This window comes from Mobula hypostoma, chromosome 5, assembly GCF_963921235.1.
Source record: "Mobula hypostoma chromosome 5, sMobHyp1.1, whole genome shotgun sequence".
NCBI lineage: Eukaryota > Metazoa > Chordata > Chondrichthyes > Myliobatiformes > Myliobatidae > Mobula > Mobula hypostoma.
In genome coordinates this window covers 72,758,352-72,782,086 of record NC_086101.1, presented here as the reverse complement: position 1 = coordinate 72,782,086, position 23,735 = coordinate 72,758,352, and the positions used below count along the sequence as shown (strand labels likewise).

At 40.4% G+C, this 23,735-nt stretch overlaps 1 protein-coding gene across 5 annotated transcripts in view; it reads right to left on the bottom strand.

The window, feature by feature from the left end:
• ptpn4a (protein tyrosine phosphatase non-receptor type 4a) overlaps positions 1 to 23,464 on the bottom strand; it is a 231,415-nt gene extending 207,951 nt beyond the window's left edge. For 2 of the 5 annotated variants that reach the window (XM_063048536.1, XM_063048533.1), the window contains exons 1-2: positions 23,215 to 23,464; positions 545 to 615 (exon numbers count right to left, since the gene is read on the bottom strand). Coding sequence is in view for 2 of the 5 variants with exons in the window: in XM_063048533.1 (XP_062904603.1) it covers positions 545 to 581 (37 nt within the window). In the remaining 3 variants the exon portion in view is untranslated. Of the gene's footprint in view, positions 1 to 544; positions 616 to 711; positions 760 to 23,214 lie in introns of all 5 variants that reach the window. The other 3 variants (XM_063048537.1, XM_063048535.1, XM_063048534.1) reach the window with 2 other exon arrangements.
• Positions 23,465 to 23,735: the final 271 nt, after the last annotated feature.

Sequence of the window (23,735 nt, the reverse complement as noted above, 5' to 3'; positions counted from 1 at the left end):
ATGAAGGACATTCACAAAAAGGTTTGCAACAAACATGCAGCAGCTAGAGCCAAACAGGCACACAGCACACACCCTATTTCAATGCATTTCATGCACACCCATCTCAAATTCAAACACCAGATGCATTTCATTCCACCCCAAATATAACAAACACATTGTATTCTCAGGTTCTCCAAAACTCCCAGGAAGGAATGTTAAGTCTTGACATTGATGAAGTCCTAAATTTTTGAAATGACTGTTATAATCATGGTTTTCTATTTAATAATAAATGCTTAATATCATTCGTTTCAGATTTTCCCCGTCAAAAATGACAACCTTGAAGTATTTGTGAAGAACACTGAAAATAAATGCATATGCGTCCCAGCAATTGCTCTTTTTCCAAAAATCACAGTTTCACTTTATTATACTAGCAATACAAGCCCTTGATTGAAGCCCAATGGAAAAGCAGAATGTTACAGATTTACCACTCAAGAAATATGCAGAATTTGAATGGCACCCACCCTCTTACGGCCCCTTATGAAAGCGGGCATCAAAAGGCACATACCTAGTGTAGGGGAGCACCTCTCATTTTTCTGTCCCATGGTTAAAGAATCGTACTGGAATGAGTGCAGAAACCTTTCAGGGTAGAACAAAACCATCATTGGAATAAACATGCCAGAGGGGTCAGCCCTAGATCACATACATTTATAACTACTTCTTCTCAAATCATACCTTCACTCAGTTGACATGCCATCTCACTTCCACAATTCAAGTGTCTGGCTTGTTCAGAAAGGAAATAATATTAGAAAACATAGAAAACCTACAGCACAATACAAGTCCTTCGACCCACAATGCTATGCCAAACATGTACTTACTTAAGAACGCAAACAACAGGAATTCTGCAGATGCTGGAAGTTCAAGCAACACACATAAAAGTTGCTGGTGAACGCAGCAGGACAGGCAGCATCTCTAGGAAGAGGTACAGTCGACGTTTCAGGCCGAGACCCTTCGTCAGGACCAGCAACTTTTATGTGTGTTACTTACTTAAGAAATTACCTAGGGTTACCCAAAGCCCTCTATTTTTCTAAGCTCCACATACATATCCAGGAGTCTCTTAAAAGACCCTATTGCATCCGCCTCCACCACCGTTGCCAGTAGCCCATTCCACACACTCACCACTCTCTCCGTAAAAATCTTACACGACATCTCCTCTGTACCTACTACCAAGCACGTTAAAACAATGCCCTCTCGTGTTAGCTATTTCAGCCCTGGGAAGAAGCCTCTGACTATCCACACGATCAATGCCTCTCATCATCTTATACACCTCTATCGGGTCACCTCTCATCCTCCATCGCTCAATGAGCTGAGTGCATATCAAAAACCAGCAGAATTTTACAAGTTATATTGGAGTTTTGATGAAGAGTGATGAAGCAAATTTTAAAACTATGAAACCCATGGATACAAAGAAAAATACAACTTGTATTTCGGCTATAAAGTAGTCTTGCGCAAGTTATAGCACTAACACTGCACACAGATACCCATCTTAAGTCAGTTATAACATTCTGCCATTGCTTTTCTATCAAGCAACCGGAATCCGGTTTAGCATCACTGACATACATCGTGAAATATGTTGTTTTGCGGCAGCAGTACATTGCAATACATAGAACTATAAATTACAATAATATACAAATTAAATAAGTAGTGGAAAAACAGAACAATAAAAAGTGAGATACTATACATAGGTTCAATGTCCAGTCAGAAATCTGATGGCATTGGGGTCTTACCATAAAAGCACAACATTATCACGCAATGCAATTTGTGAATGTGGTCATCCATGATCAAATTCTTTATCAATGGAGGTAATGAAAGAGAAATTCCATGTGATGCAAGTGTGTAGGAAACTACTCTCACAGAAAGACTGATTCACTATTTCATTCACAGCACTTCCTAAATGAAAGATTTCAGTCCTACCTACAGAAGTCAGAGATAGGCATTCCATTATTTTGTTCAACAGTTACACAGGCAATGGCACAGGAACACGACATTCAATCCAACCAGCCATTTATACTCCACACACCTTTCTCCTATTTTTTTCTTCTCTCACTCAAAAAGGGCTACATTTGTTCCAAATACATCAATACTATTGGTTTCAAACAATACATTGTACTGAGTTCACATTCTCAACATTATTTGGATAAAGTAGTTTCTATGAATTCCCTATTGCTTTACAGGGAGAACATCTAATTATGTTCTTCCTCAATCTATTTTTAAAATTGCATCAAGTCATTTCCCCCTCCCTTTCAAGAGCAAGATAACCCAGTCTATTCATCCTTTGTGGAAATATATACCTTTGTATTTGGAGCATCATCCCTTTAAAACATCTTCGCATTGTCTCTAATGGCACCATGGGGATAGTGGATCATAATTTCTCAAACTTACTTACAACCCTTGCAGAAAGCAAACACCACAAGTGTCTTAATTGGAATCAAATCTACAACCAAACCACAGATGAATATGTTGAAACACTGTTAAGAATATATACTGTAGTGTTTAAAAAACCTTAACCGTAAGAACATTTTAAGAACTTGAACAGTATAGTTAGAAAAAAATTAATCTTCTGGATTTCTGAAAGACAATTTAACTTTATGCCCAATAGATGCCTTAAAATTTACAGATTGTCATTTAAATGATTAGAAATGTGTCATGCATATGAAAAATTATACAAATTTCAGCACAAGTTCATCCATCACTTCAGTTTTTATAATGCCGCCTGCTTGTGATTGCCTCATCTTCTCAGATTACATTCTCACTGGTTTCCATCTCCATTTCATCCACAAAATTCAACCTATATATTCCTCAAGAGAAACTAAAGCAGCTGTAACTTGCAGTTTAAACACAAGGTTGTTTCAGGAACATCATATTAAATCTTCATGTCGAGCTAGTGTTATTGTTTGCTTGAAAGTAAAATTATGCAGATGCAGGAAACATGAAATTTAAAAAGAGGGCTAGAAGTACTCAGCCTCGTCAGGAAGTATCTGTGTACAGTTCAGATTGATGACCGTCATTTGAACCTTCTGAGCTGTATTTTGACTAGTTCTTCGAATAGTGTGCATCCCTTTTACAGGCATTTCAAAACCAATTTTAAACATTTAACATGGTAATGGTTATTTTTCAGGCACATATTCATATTTCACAAAATATTTCACGCAGAAATTTCAATGTATAACGCCATCGGAAAAAGTGACGTTAATTCATCCAATTCATTAACAAATCAAATACTTCAGCTTACATAAACATAATTCAAATAATTTTATGGCCTAGAGTCAGCTACCAAAATAAATTGAAAATTATTCAATGACATTTAACCACATACACACAAAAAAAGTTTCAAAAGGCAAGGAACACTGCACCTCTGAAATTTAAAAGCTCTCCAAGATTTTCTACCACAATAAACTTTGTGAAAATGAAATTACAGCAGGGGTTCCCAACCTGGGGTCCATGGACCCCTTGGTTAAAGGTAAGGGTCCATGGCATAAGAAAGGTTGGTGACCCCTGGGTTAGAGGCACATTCACTAAAGGAAGTGAACAAAAAGGTAAGAATTAAACTTTCAACTAAATCAAGTCCAGGTCCATCAACATTATAACCACTGAAAACTACTCAATGTAGTTACATTTCTTCAGGTTTAAAGCTGCCAGATATTGAAGTAGAAATACCTTTTCCCCCCAACTCTCATCCTTTCTTCCACTCAAATCTTTCTGGTTCTATTTCTTTGTATACTTTCTTTAATTCATCAACCCCAGCAACTTCACTTTTTGCCTTTTTAATGGTCAAGGTAGATTTCAAGATCATTCCATTTACACGAACTCTTGTTTAATCTCTGTATTGTGCTACAAAATGTGGACTGGTTACAATAGCATTCACTGCTTAGAATTTGATGTTTTGTTTATCTTAGTTAAAATAGTTGAATTCAGAGATCCTTGGAGGAAAATGCTCGCAAACTTACAAATAATGAGAATAGATCACAACACAAGCCTACTCTGATGGGGTGAAGGGCTAGGTAAATAGGAGTATAGTCTAAGAACAATGATTAACTAATGATCAATCACTTTGTGGGCGCCTTAGTTTACTGTCCTAGTCATAGTCATACTTTATTGATCCCGGGGGGAATTGGTTTTCATTACAGTTGCACCATAAATAATTAAATAGTAATAAAACCACAAATAGCTAAATAGTAATGTGTAAATTATGCCAGGAAATAAGTCCAGGACCAGCCTATTGGCTCAGGGTGTCTGACCCTCCAAGGGAGGAGTTGTAAAGTTTGATGGCCACAGGCAGGAATGACTTCCTATGACGCTGTGTTGCATCTCGGTGGAATGAGTCTCTGGCTGAATGTACTCCTGTGCCCACCCAATCCATTATGTAGTGGATGGGAGACATTGTCCAAGATGGCATGCAACTTGGACAGCATCCTCTTTTCAGACACCACCGTCAGAGAGTCCAGTTCCATCCTCACAACATCACTGGCCTTACGAATGAGTTTGTTGATTCTGTTGGTGTCTGCTACCCTCAGCCTGCTGCCCCAACACACAACAGCAAACATGATAGCACTGGCCACCACAGACTCATAGAACATCCTCAGCATCGTCCGACAGATGTTAAAGGACCTCAGTCTCCTCAGGAAATAGAGACGGCTCTGACCCTTCTTGTAGAAAGCCTCAGTGTTCTTTGACCAGTCCAGTTTTGGACTGTTTTGGACAGTCAAAAAGCTTTACCCAGCAACCGGTGACGTAGTAGTCATTGTTCTCTAAAGATAGGCAAAGGCTCAAATAAGGAACTATCTGATCTTGCAGAAGCATCTCAAGGTATAGCTAAATATGGGAAGAATAGAGTAAGGGCTAGAATGTTCTGGAGAAAAGGGGAAGGGTCCGAATGAGGAACTGATGGGCTAGCTTTGGCTTAAAATAATTATAACTAACTAACCAATGATTATTTTACATCTAATTGTATCATAGCATGTGATTGAAATGATTCTATTATCTAAACTTGTACTCCTAAGTTTTCCTGCTACCTGATCAATGTTATAAATTGTGGAGAACTGTGTAATTTGGGGGCAGTGTCTGGACTGGCTCTTTTGGGAGATCAGTCTGTAACTTCCCCCATAGCACGCTATGAGTAAACAATAAAGGTTTGAAAAATTACGTGTGTTAGTGTATTTGTGGTACGATTGACTTTGCATCGGTCGATCCATCCAGTACGACACTCCATCAATTTACTTGACAAGGACGAGGTCAACTCTACATCGCTATCAGGAAAACGTTACAAGATCCATAAGGATCACACCACCAAGTTCAGGAACAGTTATTACCTCTCAACCACTAGGTTCTTGAACCAGAGGAGATAACCTCACTCACCCCATCACTGAACTGTTCCTACAAACTATGGACTCACTTTCAGTGACTCATTAACCTCATTCTCAATATTTACTGCTTATTATTTATTTTTATATTTACACAGTTAGTTGTTTTTACACATTGATCGTTTGTTCGTCCTATTGGGTACAGTCTTTCATTGCAATTATTATGAATGCCCACAAGAGAATGAATCTCAGGTTTGTATTTGGTGACGTATTTGTACTTTGATAATAAATTTACTTTGAACTATTTACCTGCAGTGACCCTTTATCCCCCTCCATCTTGAAGCAGCTTCCATCATTAGACTGCATCAACTACACTTTAATAGTGCCTATGATTCTTGTTACAGAACAATCTGCCTCATCTCTCATTTTAAATTAAAACCTTAATTACAAATCCTTTAATTCTAAACCCCTATCCCCACTTTCTTATTCTGACATCTTTTTTTTCCCAGTCTCAGCCCAAAATGTTGACTGTACTCTTTTCCATGGATGCTGCCTGGTCTGCTGAATTCCTCTAGCATTTTGTGTGTGTTGCTTGTAAATCTTTGCATAGGATACATCTCTTCTACATTCAAAATTTCAACAACTCAACAAGTTTTTTCTCTTTTCTGAACTCCAGCAGATGCGAGTCTCTCCAACGTTCCTCATACAACAACCCACTTAAGACAGTTATTAAACTAATAAATCTTGCAATGCATTCACATTCCTCAATAAATAAGATGATGTAAATGCAACTCAAAATCTGGTCTCTCAGATGTCTGATATTACTAATACTACTGATATTACATCTCCCTACCTCTGCATTCCATCAAGCAGTAATCATTGAACATCATATTTTTCTTTGGCACTAGTCTCTGTAAAGCAGGTGGGAACCTCAGAGAGAGAGCAAAGTTGTTTGTGAATACTCCTACCAGTAGATCCACATATGATCTGAGAACACAAACGTAGACTCCATCTCGGACATTTGCTTCTCACAAGTTCACTCTCAAAAAGGCAGATCTAAAGTCTTTGACCTTGACTGAATAGTCAATGGGCTGAATGGCTCAATTCTGTAGCCATGTCTTAAGGCCTATACATGATTCAGAGGCTGTGGTGAAGGTGCCATTTCACTGCCATTCTAACATGTATAGACTGCCCTAAATTCACCAGTGAGGGAAACGTTGCTGCCAGTGGTTCAGCCCTACCTTCCCCATTACAGCATGCGAGCCTTGCTGGTCTGCAATTCAAGTCTGGTCTGGTATTATCTCTTGGCATCTAAGAGGCTTGTGAAGGTTGCACCTAGATAAGGCAGGGTCACCTAATTTAAACCCCTTAGAGATGGTTTCAGTAGGGAGTGGACCTTCCAGTTAATATATGGTCTCCCGTTGACTTCAGATTGACTTCTTTGGTAAACAACCCCATACACACTTGCTCATCAAGTCCATGACAATGACTCATTTAGATTTGCTAATGAGTCCTTGAATATTAACCAGTCCACCAATTCAAATCATGTAGAAGCTCATCTATTTCCTCAGACCAGCACTGTTCAATTTCCGTACCAGATCCTCAAGTCTATTTGTAAAGAGGGAGAAAGAGCACAGCTTGATGGTTTGATTTTCCAAATTGTGGACAACAGGTGGGTCAGTAGTCCACATTAATAGCTGAGTAGAAAAGGTTGAACTTTCTGCGCCTCTGATGGAGGAGGAGATGTGCTGTCGATATTTTGGTACCAGTCTTGAAGTTAGCCTAGTTGAAGTGTACAGCAACAATCAGGGCTTCTTGGTTAACCGTTCACTATTTAATCAAGAGTTTAGTGCACATCTGGCTGGGGTTATGAAATTATAGATATTAAATAAAATGAGGATAGAGACTACATAACCAGTCTTCAGAAAATAAAACCTGCTCAAAATTTAACTTCAACTGGTACTTTAAGGCTACTGAAACCAGTTGCTAGGGAGTGGGAGAATCTGACTGTTTTCTATTGAAATCACAAAGTGGGAAATAATAGATGAGCACTCATGTTAATTGTTTGTCATTGCAATCTTCAGGAAATCAGGGAAGGCATTAGGTGCCCATCTCCATATTAATAGAGCATCAAAGGCATAACTATGCCACCTCATGTTCAGGACAAGTCTTAGTATTATGGCTTTTGGACAAGCTACAAAAAAATGAATATTCAATGACATTCTGCTATCATTGTAAATACCTAATTCTGAAAATTACCTGTCTACATTCCAAATGTTAAACAGTGATTATAGTCAGAGTTTATCTTTGTGGTTAAAAGTATAAAACATTGTGTCAGAAGAACATTTAAGATTCTTGCTAGAAGATTTGCAGTGTTCAATGAAGCCTTTTATACCTCTCAGTTATAGACTCAGTTTAGTCAGCCACAACACAGACCATCCAGGAAGCAACATCTTCAGAAAGCTCAATGGAGAAGAAAAAGCTATGTCAAGAGACAGCATCACAAAATGACCTTTGTAGATTTTGTGGTTGAGCGAAGAATCTGCAAGGCATATTGACCAACTGACCACATCACCATGGGACCAGGGCACCATTCGTCAAGGAAGTGATAAGAAATGTAGAGTCAAATTGGCTTATTATCACATAGAGCAATGTACAATGAAAAACTTTGCTCTACATTTAATTGATTTCACAAGTGCATTGAGGTAGTACTAGGGAAAACAATAAAGAATGCAGAATAGTGTTCCACTTGCAAAGAAATACAATGCAGACAGACAATGCTTCACTTGCTCCACCACTGAAATGTTCCCACAACCTAGGGACTCACTTCATCTCATGCCCTCGATTTTTATTGCACATTCATTTATTATTATTCTTCCTTTCTTTTTTACATTTGCACAGTTTGTCTTTCGTACATTGGTTAACTGCCCAGTTGGTGCAATCTTTCATTGATTCAGCTATGGTTATTATCCTACTATGGACCTATTGAGTATGCCCACAAAAAAATGAATCTCAGGTTTGCATTATGGTGACATATGTACTTTGATAATAAAGTTACTTTGAACTTTGAATACGATGCAAGGCCATGAAAGGGTAGATTGTGAGGTCAAGAGTCCATCTCATCATATTCAGAGTTGTAGGGAGTAGAAAATGCCAGGAAGGGGCATTAAAACATATTATTCTCTGGAATAACTCATTCCCAAGCCTGTTACTTGCCTGACATATGAGGGGGAGGTTCAAATTTGTTTTCCATGCATGTGGGACAAAAGACAGGAGGTGATTTACTTCAATCTGAAGATCTTGAACATAGATAATGACAGGATGAATCACAAGCTGGCTATGGTAGACTGAGAAACATCACTACACGTAATTGCTAACAAATACATAGTTTACAATGCATGTTAAGACAAACATGGCCAACAATTTAAACAGATTAAATCAAAGGAAAAGGCTCATTTTTTTTGAATAGAAAGCCTCAGTAATAGGTCACTTTCAGTATTCACCATGAGGACAAAGATACTATTATAGGGGAAATCAGAAAGAGTGATTAACAAAAAAACCGACTAAAGGCTTCTAAAAAATAAAGAGGATCTCTTACAGAATGAGATATAACAGCATAGAGAAACGAGGTTGGTAGAGAAAGAGCAAGAATAGAAGACATGCGAATGGAGCAAAATGTTGACAGTGATTGATTAACAGCAGAAAATAGTCAGAATAAAAGGGTCATTTTTTATTGGGAGCTTGCATTAAACGGGTGCCACCAGAACAGTGTTTAGGTAACCAACTGTTCATAAATTACAGCAATACCGAGGAGATGCCATATATTATATCCATTTTGATGATAAAAAGCAGGGCATCTATGAGAATCTTCATGATCTAATGAGAATTCAATTGGGAGGAGAGAATCCAGGCTTAAAATATTTCCTTTTTTTTAAGATATGAAAAAAGAGCAAGATTTTTAATATCAGTCTGAACGCTTTGGCCTCAGGTTTTGCATACAAATGTATACACTTCCAAAGACACTTTATCTCATGTTCTCAAAATTTATTTCTCATATATTGTTATTTTTTTGAATTTGCACAGTTGTTTTTTTTAAACACATTGGTTGTTTATCCATCCTATTGGGTGCAGATTTTCATTGTTTCTATTATGTTTCTTGGATTTGCTAAGTATGCCCACAAGAAAACAAATCACAGGGTTGCATCTGGGTGACAAGTGTATTTCGATAATAAACTTACTCTCCATTGATGTGACATAACTAAAGGGAAAGGAACTTGAGGGATGGCTCTGCTCAGAACAGGCAAAGAACTGATGGGCCAAGTAAACTTTCCCTGTGCAAGCAGATGATAAAACCATTACATCTAGAGTAGTTTGCAGTTTTCACCAGTTCCAACATGATCCAACTTTCCCTTCAGCCACATTATTCCTCTCCTTTCTGCATCTGTAGGGACCATTCACTTTGTGACTCGAGTCCTACCTACCAATTGCCATGTCACGTACCTTCCCAGTCAGAAGTGCAATACCTACCTTTACACCCGTTTCCCTTCCGCCATTATGGATTCAATCATTCCACACGAAGTGGCAATTCACCCACTTCTTCCAATCTAACTTACTGCAATGAACGTGGCTTCCTCTACATGAGGGAATCTAAATACAGATTGGGTGATTGCTGTACAACACACCTGCACTCAATTTGCGAGGGTTCCTATTGCATTCGCCAACGTAAACTAGACTATTCTAACTTCTCATCCATGAGAAACACACACAAAATGCTGGAGGGACTAAGCAAGTCAGGCAGCATCCAAGGAGGAGAGCAAACAGTTGACATTTTGGGCCACAATCCTTCATCAGAGCTGGAGAAAGGTCAGAAGCCAGGGTGTAGAAACATCACCCTCCTTTCCGTTGCCTTTCGCCTTCCTCTTCTTCCATGATCTACCAACTTCTATTAGATTCCTTCTTCAGCTTTACCTCATCCACCTATCCTCTCCCAGCTTCACCTCCCCTCCCCACCTGGTCTCACGTATCACCTGCTTACTCCTTCCCTCTCCTACATTCTGCAGTTTTGTTTTTCATAACCACTAATATCCTTTCTTCAATCTGTATAAATCTTCTATGACTACTAATTGAGAATGGCGTTGGGGTTGTATCAGGTTGGAGGCTGTAGAGGGAAGATCTTAATCGAACAGAAGTATAGTCTCATTACTGAAGCTGGCTTCTGCAAGGTACAGGTAAAAGAAGATCAGTGGGTATATCACCTTCTAGAAGGGCAAGTGAAGGAGGTAATGCAGTCTTCCCATTTTGTCTGACAAAAAATTTACCCAGACACCTGAAAACCTCTAACAATCAGGGGGTAGAATGCCCTCAATACTTGTAGTGACCTGTCATCTAACATAATTAGCAACTACAATAAAGATTCCTCAATCATAAAACACCAGGACTGTTTTAGTGAAAATGACCAAGAAATTCAGGACAAGTCATGTTACACCTCAGGAGAAAGCAAAAACAGGTGCCTGAAGATTAACTTTCAACCCAAAGAACTGACAGTGAGTAGGAATGACACAGGAGATCCAAAAACTTGATGGCCATGAAATGGATTCTTCAGCAGCAACACCACATTCAGTCCAAACAGGTCCCAACCAGCTGAAGGTCAAGAATACAGGAAAGAGACAGTCAGTGCTTGCAGAAAGAAACACTTTTAACTCAACCATGATTCTGTATTCAGCTCCAAACCACATTAAGCTTCCCAGTCCAGCCATACAGGGACTACACACAGATGTTGAGGTCACATCAACTGGAAAACCACAAAGCAGAAAGACCAAATTCTAAAATTAACAGATTAAAACTTGCACCACAAATTCTGAGTTCAGCTCACGTTTGGGGAAATTAGTTGCTGAACAGAATTGTGGCCATTTCAAGAAATGACTTAACTGGCAACTGCTGTCTGCAGTAGAGAAAGTCACGATGATTATTCTTAATCACATCTTCCCTTGGAAAAGTTAATTAGTTGCCAGCCTAGGTGCCACTACCATCATGGATTTTATCAGCAAGAGGACAATTCAGGTATTTCCAAATCAGAAACCATGGATGAACCAGGAGATTCATTCCCTACTGAGGGCCAGGTCTACCGCTTTCAACACAGGTGACCCTGACCTTTAAAAGAAGGTACGTTTAAAGCGGAGGTTCATAGGTTCTTGAATACTAATGGTGCCAAAGGTTACAGGGAGGAGGCAGGAAATGCGGTTGAGAGGGATAATAAATCAGCCATAATCTAATGGCAAAGCAGACTCGATGGGCTAAGTGGCCTAATTCTGCTTCTCTGCCTTATGGTCTTATAACAGATCCCATCTATGCAGTAGCACAATGCATTAGTTTCAAAAGAAATGGATGAAGAAGCATCAAAAACTAGATGTGAACTACAGTCACACACAAAATTTTGCAGGAACTCAGCAGGTGAGGCAGTACCTGTGGAAGATAAAAAACAGTTAACGTTTCAGGCCAAGGTTCTTCACCAGGATGATATTAAGCTATCATGTAGCAGCAATATCATCCTACATAATTTTGAGACATGGGGTATATACAGTTCAAAGCACTGCTGCCTTAATCTTCCCAGCAGACAAGCAAACCAATGTGTGGTTTCTCCCACGACAATATCCCCAGCAACGACGCTCCAAACATAATGCTCTCGTGTGTGGTTACTCCCAGAGCAATAACCCCAGCATTGATGTTCTAAAAGAATGGGACTCCACACGTTTGAACAAAAGAGGATAATTACACTCATTCTATTTCTGGTGCTCCCACAACCAAGGATCTCACTTTAAGGACTCCATCTTGTTATTTCTTGCTCTTGTTATTTATTACTATTTATTTATATTTGCATTTGCGCAGTTCGTTGTTTTCTATGCTTTTGCTCTTTCATTGATCCTGTTTACAGTTACTGTTCTATAAACTTGCTGAGTATGCCTGGAGGAAAGAATCTCAGCATTGTATGCGGTGACATGTATGCACTGTGATAATAAATTCTACTTTGAACTTTGATAGAGATCAGAAATGGAAAAGGTGAGCAGTTTTAAATTCCTTGGTGTGAACATCTGAGGATCCATCCTGGGCCAACATATCCATGCAATTACAAAGGCACGACAGTGGCTATATTTCATTGGGAATTTGAGGGGAATTAGTATGTCACCAAAGACACAAATTTCTACAGATGTACCATGGATAACATTCTAATTGATTGCATCACTGTCTGGTATAGAAGGGCCACTGCACAGGATTGTAAAACGCTGCAGAGAGTTGTAAACTCAACCAGCTCCATCACGGGCATTATGCATCAAGTACATCTTCAAAAGACGATGTCTCAAAAAGGCAGCATCTATCATTAAAGACTCCAATCACCTAGGACATGCCCTCTTCTCACTGCTACCATTAAGGTGTGGTACAGGAGTCTGAAGAGACACATTCAATGTTTCAGGAACAGTTTCTTCCTCTCCATCAGATTTCTGAATGGACAGTGAACCTATGAACACTTGCTCAGCATCCCCCCCCCTCGCCCTTTTTGCACTACTTAATTTAATTTTCTTTGTTTGCTTATTGTAATTTAGTTTATTTTATGTAAAGCATTGTACTGCTGTCACAGAACAAATTTCACATATGCCACTGATATTGATAATCTGATTATGATAGTCACTTGAGTAGCACAATAAAACCCCAACATGAAGAACAAAGATGCACCCCATCCCAAACTACCAAACAGAGTCAGAGACAACAGGCCCTTCAACCCATCTAGCCCATGCCAAAACCATTTAAACTGCCTACTCCCATCGACTTGCACCAGGACTACTGCCCTCATGTTCCCCTTAAACTTTCCAACATTCACCCTTAATCCATGACCTCTGGTTGTAGTCCCACCCAACCTCAGAGGAAAAAGCCTGCTTGCATTTATAGTATCTACATCCCTCAGTTCTGCATACCTCTATTAAATCTCTCAATCTTCTACATTCCAAGGAATACAATCATAAACTATTCAATCTCTCCTTCTATCTCAGGTCTTCTTGTAAATTTTCTCTATACTCTTTCAACCTTGTTTACATCTTTCCTGTAGGTAGGGGACCAAAACTACACACAGTACTTCAAATTAGACCCCTCCAACATCATATGCAACTTCAATGTAGCATTCCATCAGATCCCCTTTGATCTCTCATTCCTCAGTGCCCCAGCGCTCACTGTGTAAGACCTACTTTGATTGGTCCTACTGAAGTGCAAAGCCTTGCACTTGTCTGCATTAAATTCCATCTGCCTTTTTCCATTTTTCCAGCTGATGCAGAACGCTTTGCAAGCCATTATAGCTTTCCTCACTGTCCACGACATCCCCAATCTTTGTGTCATCTGAAAATTTGCAGATCCAGTTAACTACATTATCATCCAGATCATTGATCACAGATGAAAAACAACAATAGAACCAAAAACCAATCCCTGCAGCATACTACTAGTTACAGGCCTCCAGTCAGACAGGTAACATCTACTACCACTCTCTGGCTTCTCCCGCAAAGCCAATGTCTGATCCAATCTACTACCTCATTGTGAATGCCGAGCGACTGAACATTCTTGACCAACGCCCTGTGCAGGACCTTGTCAAATGCCTTGCATGCAGTCCATGTAGACATCATCCACCACCTTACTTTCATCCACTTTCCTGGTAACCTCCTCAAAAAAGATTGGTTAGACATGATCTACCATGCACAAAGCCAAGCTGACTACCCTTAATCAGTTCATGTCTATCCAAATACTTATAAATTCGGTCCCTTAGAAAACCTTCCAATAGCTTTCCCACAACTGATGTCAGACCCACTGGCCTATAATTTCTTGATTTATGCTTACAGCCTTCTGTTAACAGTGGAACAACAGTGGCTATCCTCCAATCCCCAGTACCTCTCCTGTCACCAAAGATGATTTAAATATCTCTGCGAGAGCTCCAGCAATTTTTGCACTTGCCTCTCATAGGATCCAAGGGAACACCTTGTCAGGCCCTGGGGATTTATCCACCCTGTTTTGCCTCAGGATAGCAACCACCACCTCCTCTTCTGTAATCAGTACAGGGTACATGAAGTTGATGTCCCTTTGCCTCAGTTCTATAGACTCTGTGTCTGTCTCCTGAGTAAATACAGATGCAAAAGATTTATTTAAGATCTCCCCCATATGTATTGGCTCTGCACATGAATTACCATTCTGGTCTTCCAGAGGACCAACTCTGATCCTTTCAATCCTTTTGCTCTTAACACATTTGTGGAATCCTTTAGGAATCCCCTTTACTCTGTCTGCTGGAGCAACTTCATGCCTTCTTTTGGCCCTCCTGATTTCTTTTTTAAGTGTTCCCTTGTATTTCTTATACTCCATAAGCACCTCATTTGTTCCTACCTGCCTATACCTTTTTCTTCTTAACCAGGGCCTCATTATCTCTAAGGTTATCTATACCTGTTGTATTTACCTTTTAGTCAGACAGGCACATATAAACTTTATACTCTCAAAATTTCACTTTTCAATGCCTCCCACTTACCAAGGACACCTCTGCCAGAAAACAGCCTGTCCCAATTCACACTTGCCAGATCATTTCTGATACCATCAAAATTGACCATTCTCCAACTTAGAATCTCAACCCGTGGACCAGACCTATCTTTCTGCATAATTACACCGAAGCTAACGGCACTGTGGTCACCAGATGCAAAGTGTTCCCCTACACAAACTTCTGTCACCTGCCAGCTCATTCCCTAATAGCAGATCAAGTATTGCACACACTCTCGTTGGGACTTCGAGAGTACTGATTCGGGAAACTTTCCTGAACACATTTAACCAACTCTATCCCACCAAGTGTTGGGACTTCGAGAGTACTGATTCGGGAAACTTTCCTGAACACATTTAACCAACTCTATCCCACCTAGTCCTTTTACAGTGTGGTATTCCCAGTCAATATGTGGAAAGTTAAAATCATCTACTGTAACAACCTTTTGTTTTTTTTGCAAGTCTTCGATTGCTTTACAAATTTGTTCCTTGAATCCCTGTAGGGTCACCCGTAACATAGCCCCATTAACATGGTCATACCTTTCTAATTTCTCAGTTCCACCCAAAGCACCTCATTAGATGAGTTCTCCAGTCTGTCCTGACGAAGCACTGCCGTGACATTTTCCCTGATTAGTAACTCCACCCCTCCTCCTCTGTTATATTTAAAACAACGGCACCCCAGAATATTCAGCTGCTAGTCCTGCCCCTCCTGCAAACAATTTGCATTCATGGCTACAATGTCATAATTCCAGGTATTGATCCATGCCCTGAGCTCATCCGCCTCTCCTACTTTGATTCCTGACTTGGCTGAGGTCTTACCAACATCTGTCTCCACAAACTTGCCACTAGTTTTTCTGGCACTCTGCTTCCCATCCCCTGCAACTCTAGTTTAGACCCACTGTGCAGCATTAACAAACCATCCCACTAGGATATTAGTCCCCTTCCAGTTCAGGTACAAACAGACCTGTTTGTACAGGTCCCAACTTCCCTGGAAGACAGCCCAGTGATCCGAAATTCCTCCTACACCATCTGCTTAGCCACATGTTATTAAATTGTATAACCTTCCTAATTCTGGCCTCACTAGCATGTAGCACAGGTAGCAATCCTGAGATTACAACTTTGGAGGTTCTCCCCCTTAACTTAGCACCTAACTCCCTGAAATCGCCATACAGAACAACATTCGCCCTACCCAGGTCATTGGTACCTGCATGGACCACAACTTCTGAGCTGTTCATCCTCCCAACTGAAAATGCTGAGGACTCAATCCAAGATGTCTACCATGTTGAGCATCCAGTCCCAATGCCAAGTGACTAAAGATATGAGTTGTAAAACTGGCCTAAAAGATGTCAATTCTAATCAAGTATCAAATAAACTTAAATATGCTGTGATCACAAATAAAGCAATACAAATGGTTTGTGACTAATTATAACCCAAATGTTACCTCAAGTAAACAAATGAGCCAAATATTAATTGAAAAATTCTCAGCTCTATATTACACAAATAGAGTACCCAAAAGTCCATTTAATTAGAAATTCCACTGGCATGAGAGAGGAAAGGTAGGGAAATACTAGAGTGAGGTAGAAGTTAAATTTAAAGATTAAAGCAGACTGAAATAGTCTAAAAGTAAATATTTAATAACTTTATTTTGGCAATAGGGTACTGGTTGAAGAGGGGTTGTGAAGAAATAAGAACAGAATTTTTAAAAATAGTATCAAGATGATCAATTAGGGATAGGAGGAAACCACAGCACCCAAAGAAAACCCACATGGTCACTGGTACTGTAAAGTGTTGTGTTAGCCACTACACTACCGTGCCGCCTATGACAGGGCCACATAGTGGAATACAACTTAACTTGTCGCCTCTATTCATGTCACATCTGATATTGAGTCCCTGGGAAGATTTGTTCTGTTTCTGACATCATCACAAACCCACTAATAAACATGTGAAAGATTGAAGATCCCATTTCTGAGTTTGAGACCATTTCCTTTCTCGCAGATGCTATATAAACCCCTAAACATTTCCAGCAATCAATCGGATCTCCAGGTCCAGCTTGTTTTTTATTGATTCAGTGACTTTCAATCCTTTTTATGTTACTGATTGATAGTAATATTGATACTAAAAAAACCAATATGTAAAAGTTTGAGGCAGAACACCCACTGGTTTCCTGGCAGCGTGAAACAAATTCAGTTCCAAATGCAGAGTTTGCTTTCTAGTATCAACAGTGTTACCTTAATTGAACTCGTATACAAACTGTTTGCAGAAAAACACAGTACTTTGCGTACAAAAATGAGTATCAGTTAAAACATGTCAACATCTTTTACATCATATTCTTCATAACAACGTGCATATTTCATGTCACTTCCATCAATTACCCATCCTTAGTCTCCATATCCATCATTATGTCCATGGTTAAACTAAAATTAAATGTCCTATTCCTGTTAAATCTCATACTGCACATTTTTTCATTCCCCACCCCAGTTAATTAGGGTTAGCCATCTACCGCACTGAACATTACTACCCAAATGAGTCATTCATTGAACTCTACAACCATGCTTTGTCAAAGCATGCTTCAGGCTCATGCTTTGACATTCCCTCTTCACCGTTTATCTTCTCCTTTAAGACCTCAAATAAACACACACCTGGTCAACCTCCTTAATAGCACCTTTGATTTCCTCACTTGCTGACCCCAGTCAGTTCGGATTGGCAACATCTCCTTCATAATTTTGATCATCACAAGTGCACCACAACACAGTGTGCTTAGCCCCCTCCTCTATACGCTTATGACTGTGTGGTCAAATGAAGCTCCAATGCCATAGCCAAGCTTGCTGACACCACTGTCACTGGCCAAATCAAAGGTGGGAATGAATCAGCATATATGAGGGAGATTGAAAATCTAGTTGAGTGGTGCCACAACAACCTCTTACTTAATGCCAGCAAGATTACGGAGTGCTTACTGACTTGAAGAGGAGGAAACCTGAGGTCCATAAACAAGTGCTCACTGGGGGATCAGAGATGGAGAGGGTTAGCAACTTTAAATTCCTCAGTGTTATCATTCCAGATGACCTGCCCTGGGCCCAGCATGAAAGTACAATTATATAGAAAGCATGGCAGTGCCTCAACTTTCTTAGAAGTTTGTGAAGATTCGGTATGACATCTAAAACTTTGAAAATGTCAATAGATGTGTGGTGGAAAGCATATTGACTGGCTGCATCACAGCCTGGTATGGAAACACCAATGCCCTTGAATGGAAAATCTTACAAAACAGTGGATATGGCACAGTCCATCAAAGGTAAAACCATCTCCACAATTGTGGATATCTACACAGTGTTGTAGCAGGAAAGTAGCACCCATCATCAAGGGCCCCCACCAATCAGGACATACTCTCTTCTTGTTACTGCCATCAGGAAGGTGGTACAGGAGCCTCAGGACTCATACCACCAGGTTCAGAAACTGTTATTATCCCTCAACCATCAGGCTCTTGATCCAAAGGGGATAACCTCACTGGCCCCATCACTCAACTGTTCCAACAATCTACGGATTCACTTTCAAGAACTCTTCATCTCCTGTTCTCAATATTGATTGCTTATGTATTTATTATTGTTGCTTCTTTCTTTTTTGTATTTTTCTTCTTTTGTATTTGCAGTTTGTTGTCTTTTGTACACTGGCTGTCCACCCTGTTGGACAGGGCACTAAGGACACCACTCATTTTGAATATTTTCTGCTTTTGCCCACCCAGTAGGTCAAATTCACTTGAGGTAAGGATGCATGAAAGTAACATTTTACAATCTTTTCCCAAATGCCATCAATTTTAATAACATCACAAGTATCAAGTTTGGATCACCTTCATAACTGACTAAATCAGATTCTTTCAGCTACTGATCAATCATCCTTTCCCCACTCCACAACTCCAAATGGTCACATCAATAAACAGTATAGTGATGTAAAGTGCTATCCAAAACAGAACTAACAAATATTGGTGAACTCCTCTCCACGTTTGATCAATCCCACTTATCTTAAACAGCCACCATGTACAAAAAACATCCGCACTGAATCAAGTTTACTTGTATTTTCATTCACAGCACCATCCTCACTACAAAATATCAAGGTTAAAAATATTGCACATTTCAAGCCCCTGAACGAATTAATCTTCCTGTCACAACCATCCACTCAAAGTTAATAACCATATTCCTCAACCAGACATTTCACAAAGTCCCACAAATTGGAATTCAAACATTCAATTTACAGGATATGCATATTGCTGGGGATGTCCATTCCAAATTCCTTTAGGAAACTGGTGGGAGAGCAACCTGTTAGAACCTCTGCAAGCTTTATATTGATTTGTGCATCCATGTGTTTTCCATAACTTAAGGAGACTGAAGATCACGCAATTGCTAACAGAATATTGAGTTGGTCACCTATGTGTTTTCCATAACTCACAGAGGCTGAAGATTACACTATTGTTAACAGTGTATTGAGTTGTGCACCTGTGTTTTCCATAACTCTCAAACTGAAGATCATGCTATTGCTACGAGTGTATTGAGTTGGTCACCCATGTGTTTTCCATAAATCTCAGAGGCTGAAGATCACCTTATTGCTAAGAGAATATTGAGTTGTGCACCTGTGTTTTCCATAACTCACAGAGAATGAAGATCATGTTACTGCTAAGAGAATATTAAGTTGGTCATCCATGTGTTTGCCATAACTCGCAGAGACTGAAGATCATGGTTTGGAAAAACACTTGCTGCCCTTGACTTTCTAGGCAATAGAATTCACGGCTCCAAGTGCTGTCAGAGGTTTCTACAGTGAATTTTGTAGATTATTCACACTGCAGCCCCAAACACAAATGGAATGTTTATAGTGGCAAATGTGATACCAGTTAAGGCACCTTGGCCTTAGATGGATTGTAAAGCACTGTTGGATCTACATTCACCAAACAAGTGGAGTACTGCATGTTGGAATCTTACAACAGCAAACAGTTCAGGAATAAGAACTGCTCTTGTACTAAAGCACCCTATGTGGCTGGTCCACTTTCACTTCTGGTCAATGTAAATGCAAGCCAGTGAATGTGGAGAACTCCCTGGTAAAGCCATGGGACCAGGTGGTGGATGGTCATATGAACAGCTGGTGTACATCACAAGTCCTGATTATGCAACCACTGACACCAGGCAGACACTGTGAAAAGTATTGATACTGGGGGCAGTTAGTCACCTTTCTTGTAAAGACACTGCTGAGAAGGCAGCAATGGCAAATCACTTCTGTAGAAACAATTACTAAGAACAATCGTGGTCATGAGATCATGATCGCCCACATCATACAATAGGTACATAATGATGATCAAGATGAAATTACATCTGTTAAAGAATAGTTCCTGAATTCTTTCCAAACCAGACAAATTACTCACAGGTACAAAGGCCAGCATAGCAATATACTTGTTTCCTTTCCTTTCTTGGAACATATCATAAGGCAAGAAAGTTATGGCAGTAGTTTACAAGCAAGGTCTCCTTTCATTGTTGTCTTTTGACATTTCCTTACTCAATTTAAGCATGCTAAGTCTAACATCACCTCTTCCTGACACCTCATTCTCAGATTTTCCCCTGCAACACTGGATGAGCACCTTTCTTCCAACTAAATAACAAGATCAGAAATCAATGGTCCTATCATAAACCTTTTTCCAAGTCCTGCCATATTCCTCTTTATAACAAATGTCTGAAATTAAACAATCACAATTTTGGGGGCCATTTCCACTTTCTGATGAAACACAACCCTGCCTCAGCTCAGTTACTGAAATCCTTATTCACTCCCGTATCTCTTCTAGATTTGACATTACAAATGGTTTCCAGCTTCCTTTCTGAAAACCAACATCCAACAAAGCTCTGATGACAATTTCACTGTCCCATTTATCACTCTCCCCTTTCCTTGTTGAGCTATACTGGCTTCAAATTAATCAATTGTTTAATATTAACATTTTCTTTTAAATATCTGTCTCCTCCACCAGATCCACATTCTTAAACTGCTTTAATACTCAAGACATCAGCATTTCTCCATTCTTAGCCCTTTGAAATTCCTCGATTTTTTTTCCAAATCCCGTCACTGGTGCTTTCACCTTACACTGTCAAGCACCTCAGTTCTGGAATTTCCTTGCAGAACCCAAAACTAAACCTTAAATGGTTTAAACCTCTGCTTTACAACAAGATTAAATTTACTTCTGATAATGCTCCTGTGGTGTCCAAAAAGATGCCAAAATTACATCAGAGCCAGGCAAGCAGTAGATTATTCATGTCTCAGTGATGCATTTTCACGGGCTAGTTGATTCTCAATGACCGGAGGGTGACGGAGAAGTGAGAAAGATGAGCAAAGAAAAGTCACGGGCTACAATACAAGAACTTTTTACTGAACTTGCACTGAATATACAAGATAAATCTGAAATATCTGCCGCCAGCACAGAAACAAGAGGTCAAATAGCTCACAGTCCAAGTACATGTCAAAGCCACAGGAAAATTGAAATGTAGAAGGGAACTTGTGGAAGTGAAAGAAATTTCTAACTACCTATTCTCTTATCTGTTTTAACTACAAATTCATTTGCTCCTAAAAACTTCCGTATGCTAGATTCCCAACACCAATAAAGCTTGCTCGTATCCATTCACCAAGAATAGCCTACAATTCTCCTCTCAGTACTTGCATAAAAATGCAGTACTCACAGCCTTGCTGCCCCTTCAGCTCCAATTAGCACATCAACATTGCCTTCTGTCTTCCTTTCTCGTTCCTACCCAGTCACTGCACTGTTTCATTCAAGAAAAATACCTCATTCATACAATCTGAAATGACCACGTTCTCCTCCCACAGCAATGAGAAAATCCTTGCTGCTCTTAATAACACACAAGTTTTGTTTTGCCTCTCTCCTATTCCTGGCTGTTAATGCAGCAGTGGCCCTATTCTACTGCAAGTAGACTTCAGTTCACACTATTCATCAGCATTTCTCTATTGCAGTATTTCTGTCTCGGCAGCCTTTGAATCCCTTCAGGCAACATCCCTCTCAGCACCTGACCCCTCCCCCGGAGCTCAGGTGCAGATGCCTGACACTTACTAGCTTTTTCTGCCCGCACCTCCCACTTTCATTCATACATCTTGAATCATTTCCTCCCTATTAATCCACCCGAATCACTGCAATGCCACAGTCAAAATCCAGACCTCATTTTCCTTCATAAATGTGTGTTATTTTTAAATGCACAGATTGTGCATTCTTGCCACGATTTTGCTGCAGGCTCAGAGGTACTGTATCGCTTAATCTTTCAGTCTGTGAGTATCGGTTCATGATTTACATATTAGTGATGCTACTAATGAACCTAACTATCTGATGTAAACGTCATTTCACTAACTTAAAATATTTTGTCTAGCTGTCAGCATCTTATGTACAGACACTCCTGTGCCTAGCGTCATTTTATGGACATACAACCAATGTACTGTATAAACTCAAACGAATTGCAATCTAATATATTGAATGAGATACAATAAACCTAATGCATTTATTTGTTTTTAAAAATTATTACATTCTTTATTTTATTGTTTTTTATGCTGCATTAGATCCGGAGTAACGATCATCTCATTCTCCTTTACACTTGTGTTCTGGAAATGACATTAAACAATCTTCAATCTCTTTCATACCTAACAGTGTATTATAGGCTTTATACCATACTGCGGCTCTTTTCCAACTACATCACCCTCTCACTTTTACTAAAATGTCAATCAGATGCATCATTTAACATTTCCCTTCTCGCCAATTGCACATCACACGTTATAATAATACAATTTAACGTGAATTTATTCGCACGCCACCACACTCCCCCCCCAAGGATCAGTTCCCATGCTTTCCTCCACTGCACCATTATTCCTGCTGTGAATGGTATCAACATGATCTCATTCCCTGATTTTGTATTCAAGTCTTTAGCTCTCCCCCAGAACTTGCAACGCTGCAGCACATTTAAAACTGTGCACATTCCCAAAAGCGCACAAACACATTTCACAGCCAACTCCAATCCATGGTTTCTGCACGATTAACCTTTACTATTTTTGCAATGACGATTTCTCCCCCTACAAACCAACGAGGGGCTGTGTTGCAATGCGTGCAGCCTAATGTTTTATGTGTGCGGGACTCCTGCGGTAGCAAAGCGTGCGGTCACACCGGCTACGAAATGCAGTGAGCACCCCACAGCTCGGCAGCAGCAGCCACAGCAAGCCTCCCCAATCCCCTCGTCAGCCCACACGTCCCACCCCGCGACCCGGGAGCTGTTGGTCCGAACCCGTCCCCTCGGGATAGCCGGCCCATTACCTCTCGGTCCGTTCTTCCACCTCCACTCGCCCGCCGTTCACTTTCACATCATGGCTCCCCGTTAGTTGTCGAGGGGACAGGGAGGGAGGGGTGAGGGAGCGGGGAGGGGGACGGGTTGGGAAGAGGAGGAAGGGGAAACCCGCAGCGTTACAAAGAGGTAAGCTCCGCTTTATTATATTTTAAACCCCCGCCCCCTCCCCGGCGCGACACCAACTCACACCCGGCCTAAAGGATACCGTCACTACACTTTCTGCTAACTACCCCCCTCCCCCCCAGAGTAGGGCGCCTGCGCGCCGCCCTCCAATCAACGGGAGCCGGCCACCGCCGGGCGAAAGCGAGGCTAGGCTGCCGGCATTCGAACTCGAGTGAGGCCGGAACAAACACGTGACTGTTGCGGAAAGGAGGCGGGGCTGGAGGCGCACGTGACTTCCCTCATGACAAGGGGGCGGGGCTGGATGAGATTACATCATCCTTATACCAAGAGGTGGTGCCGGGTTTGACACGTGATCCTCATTGCAAAG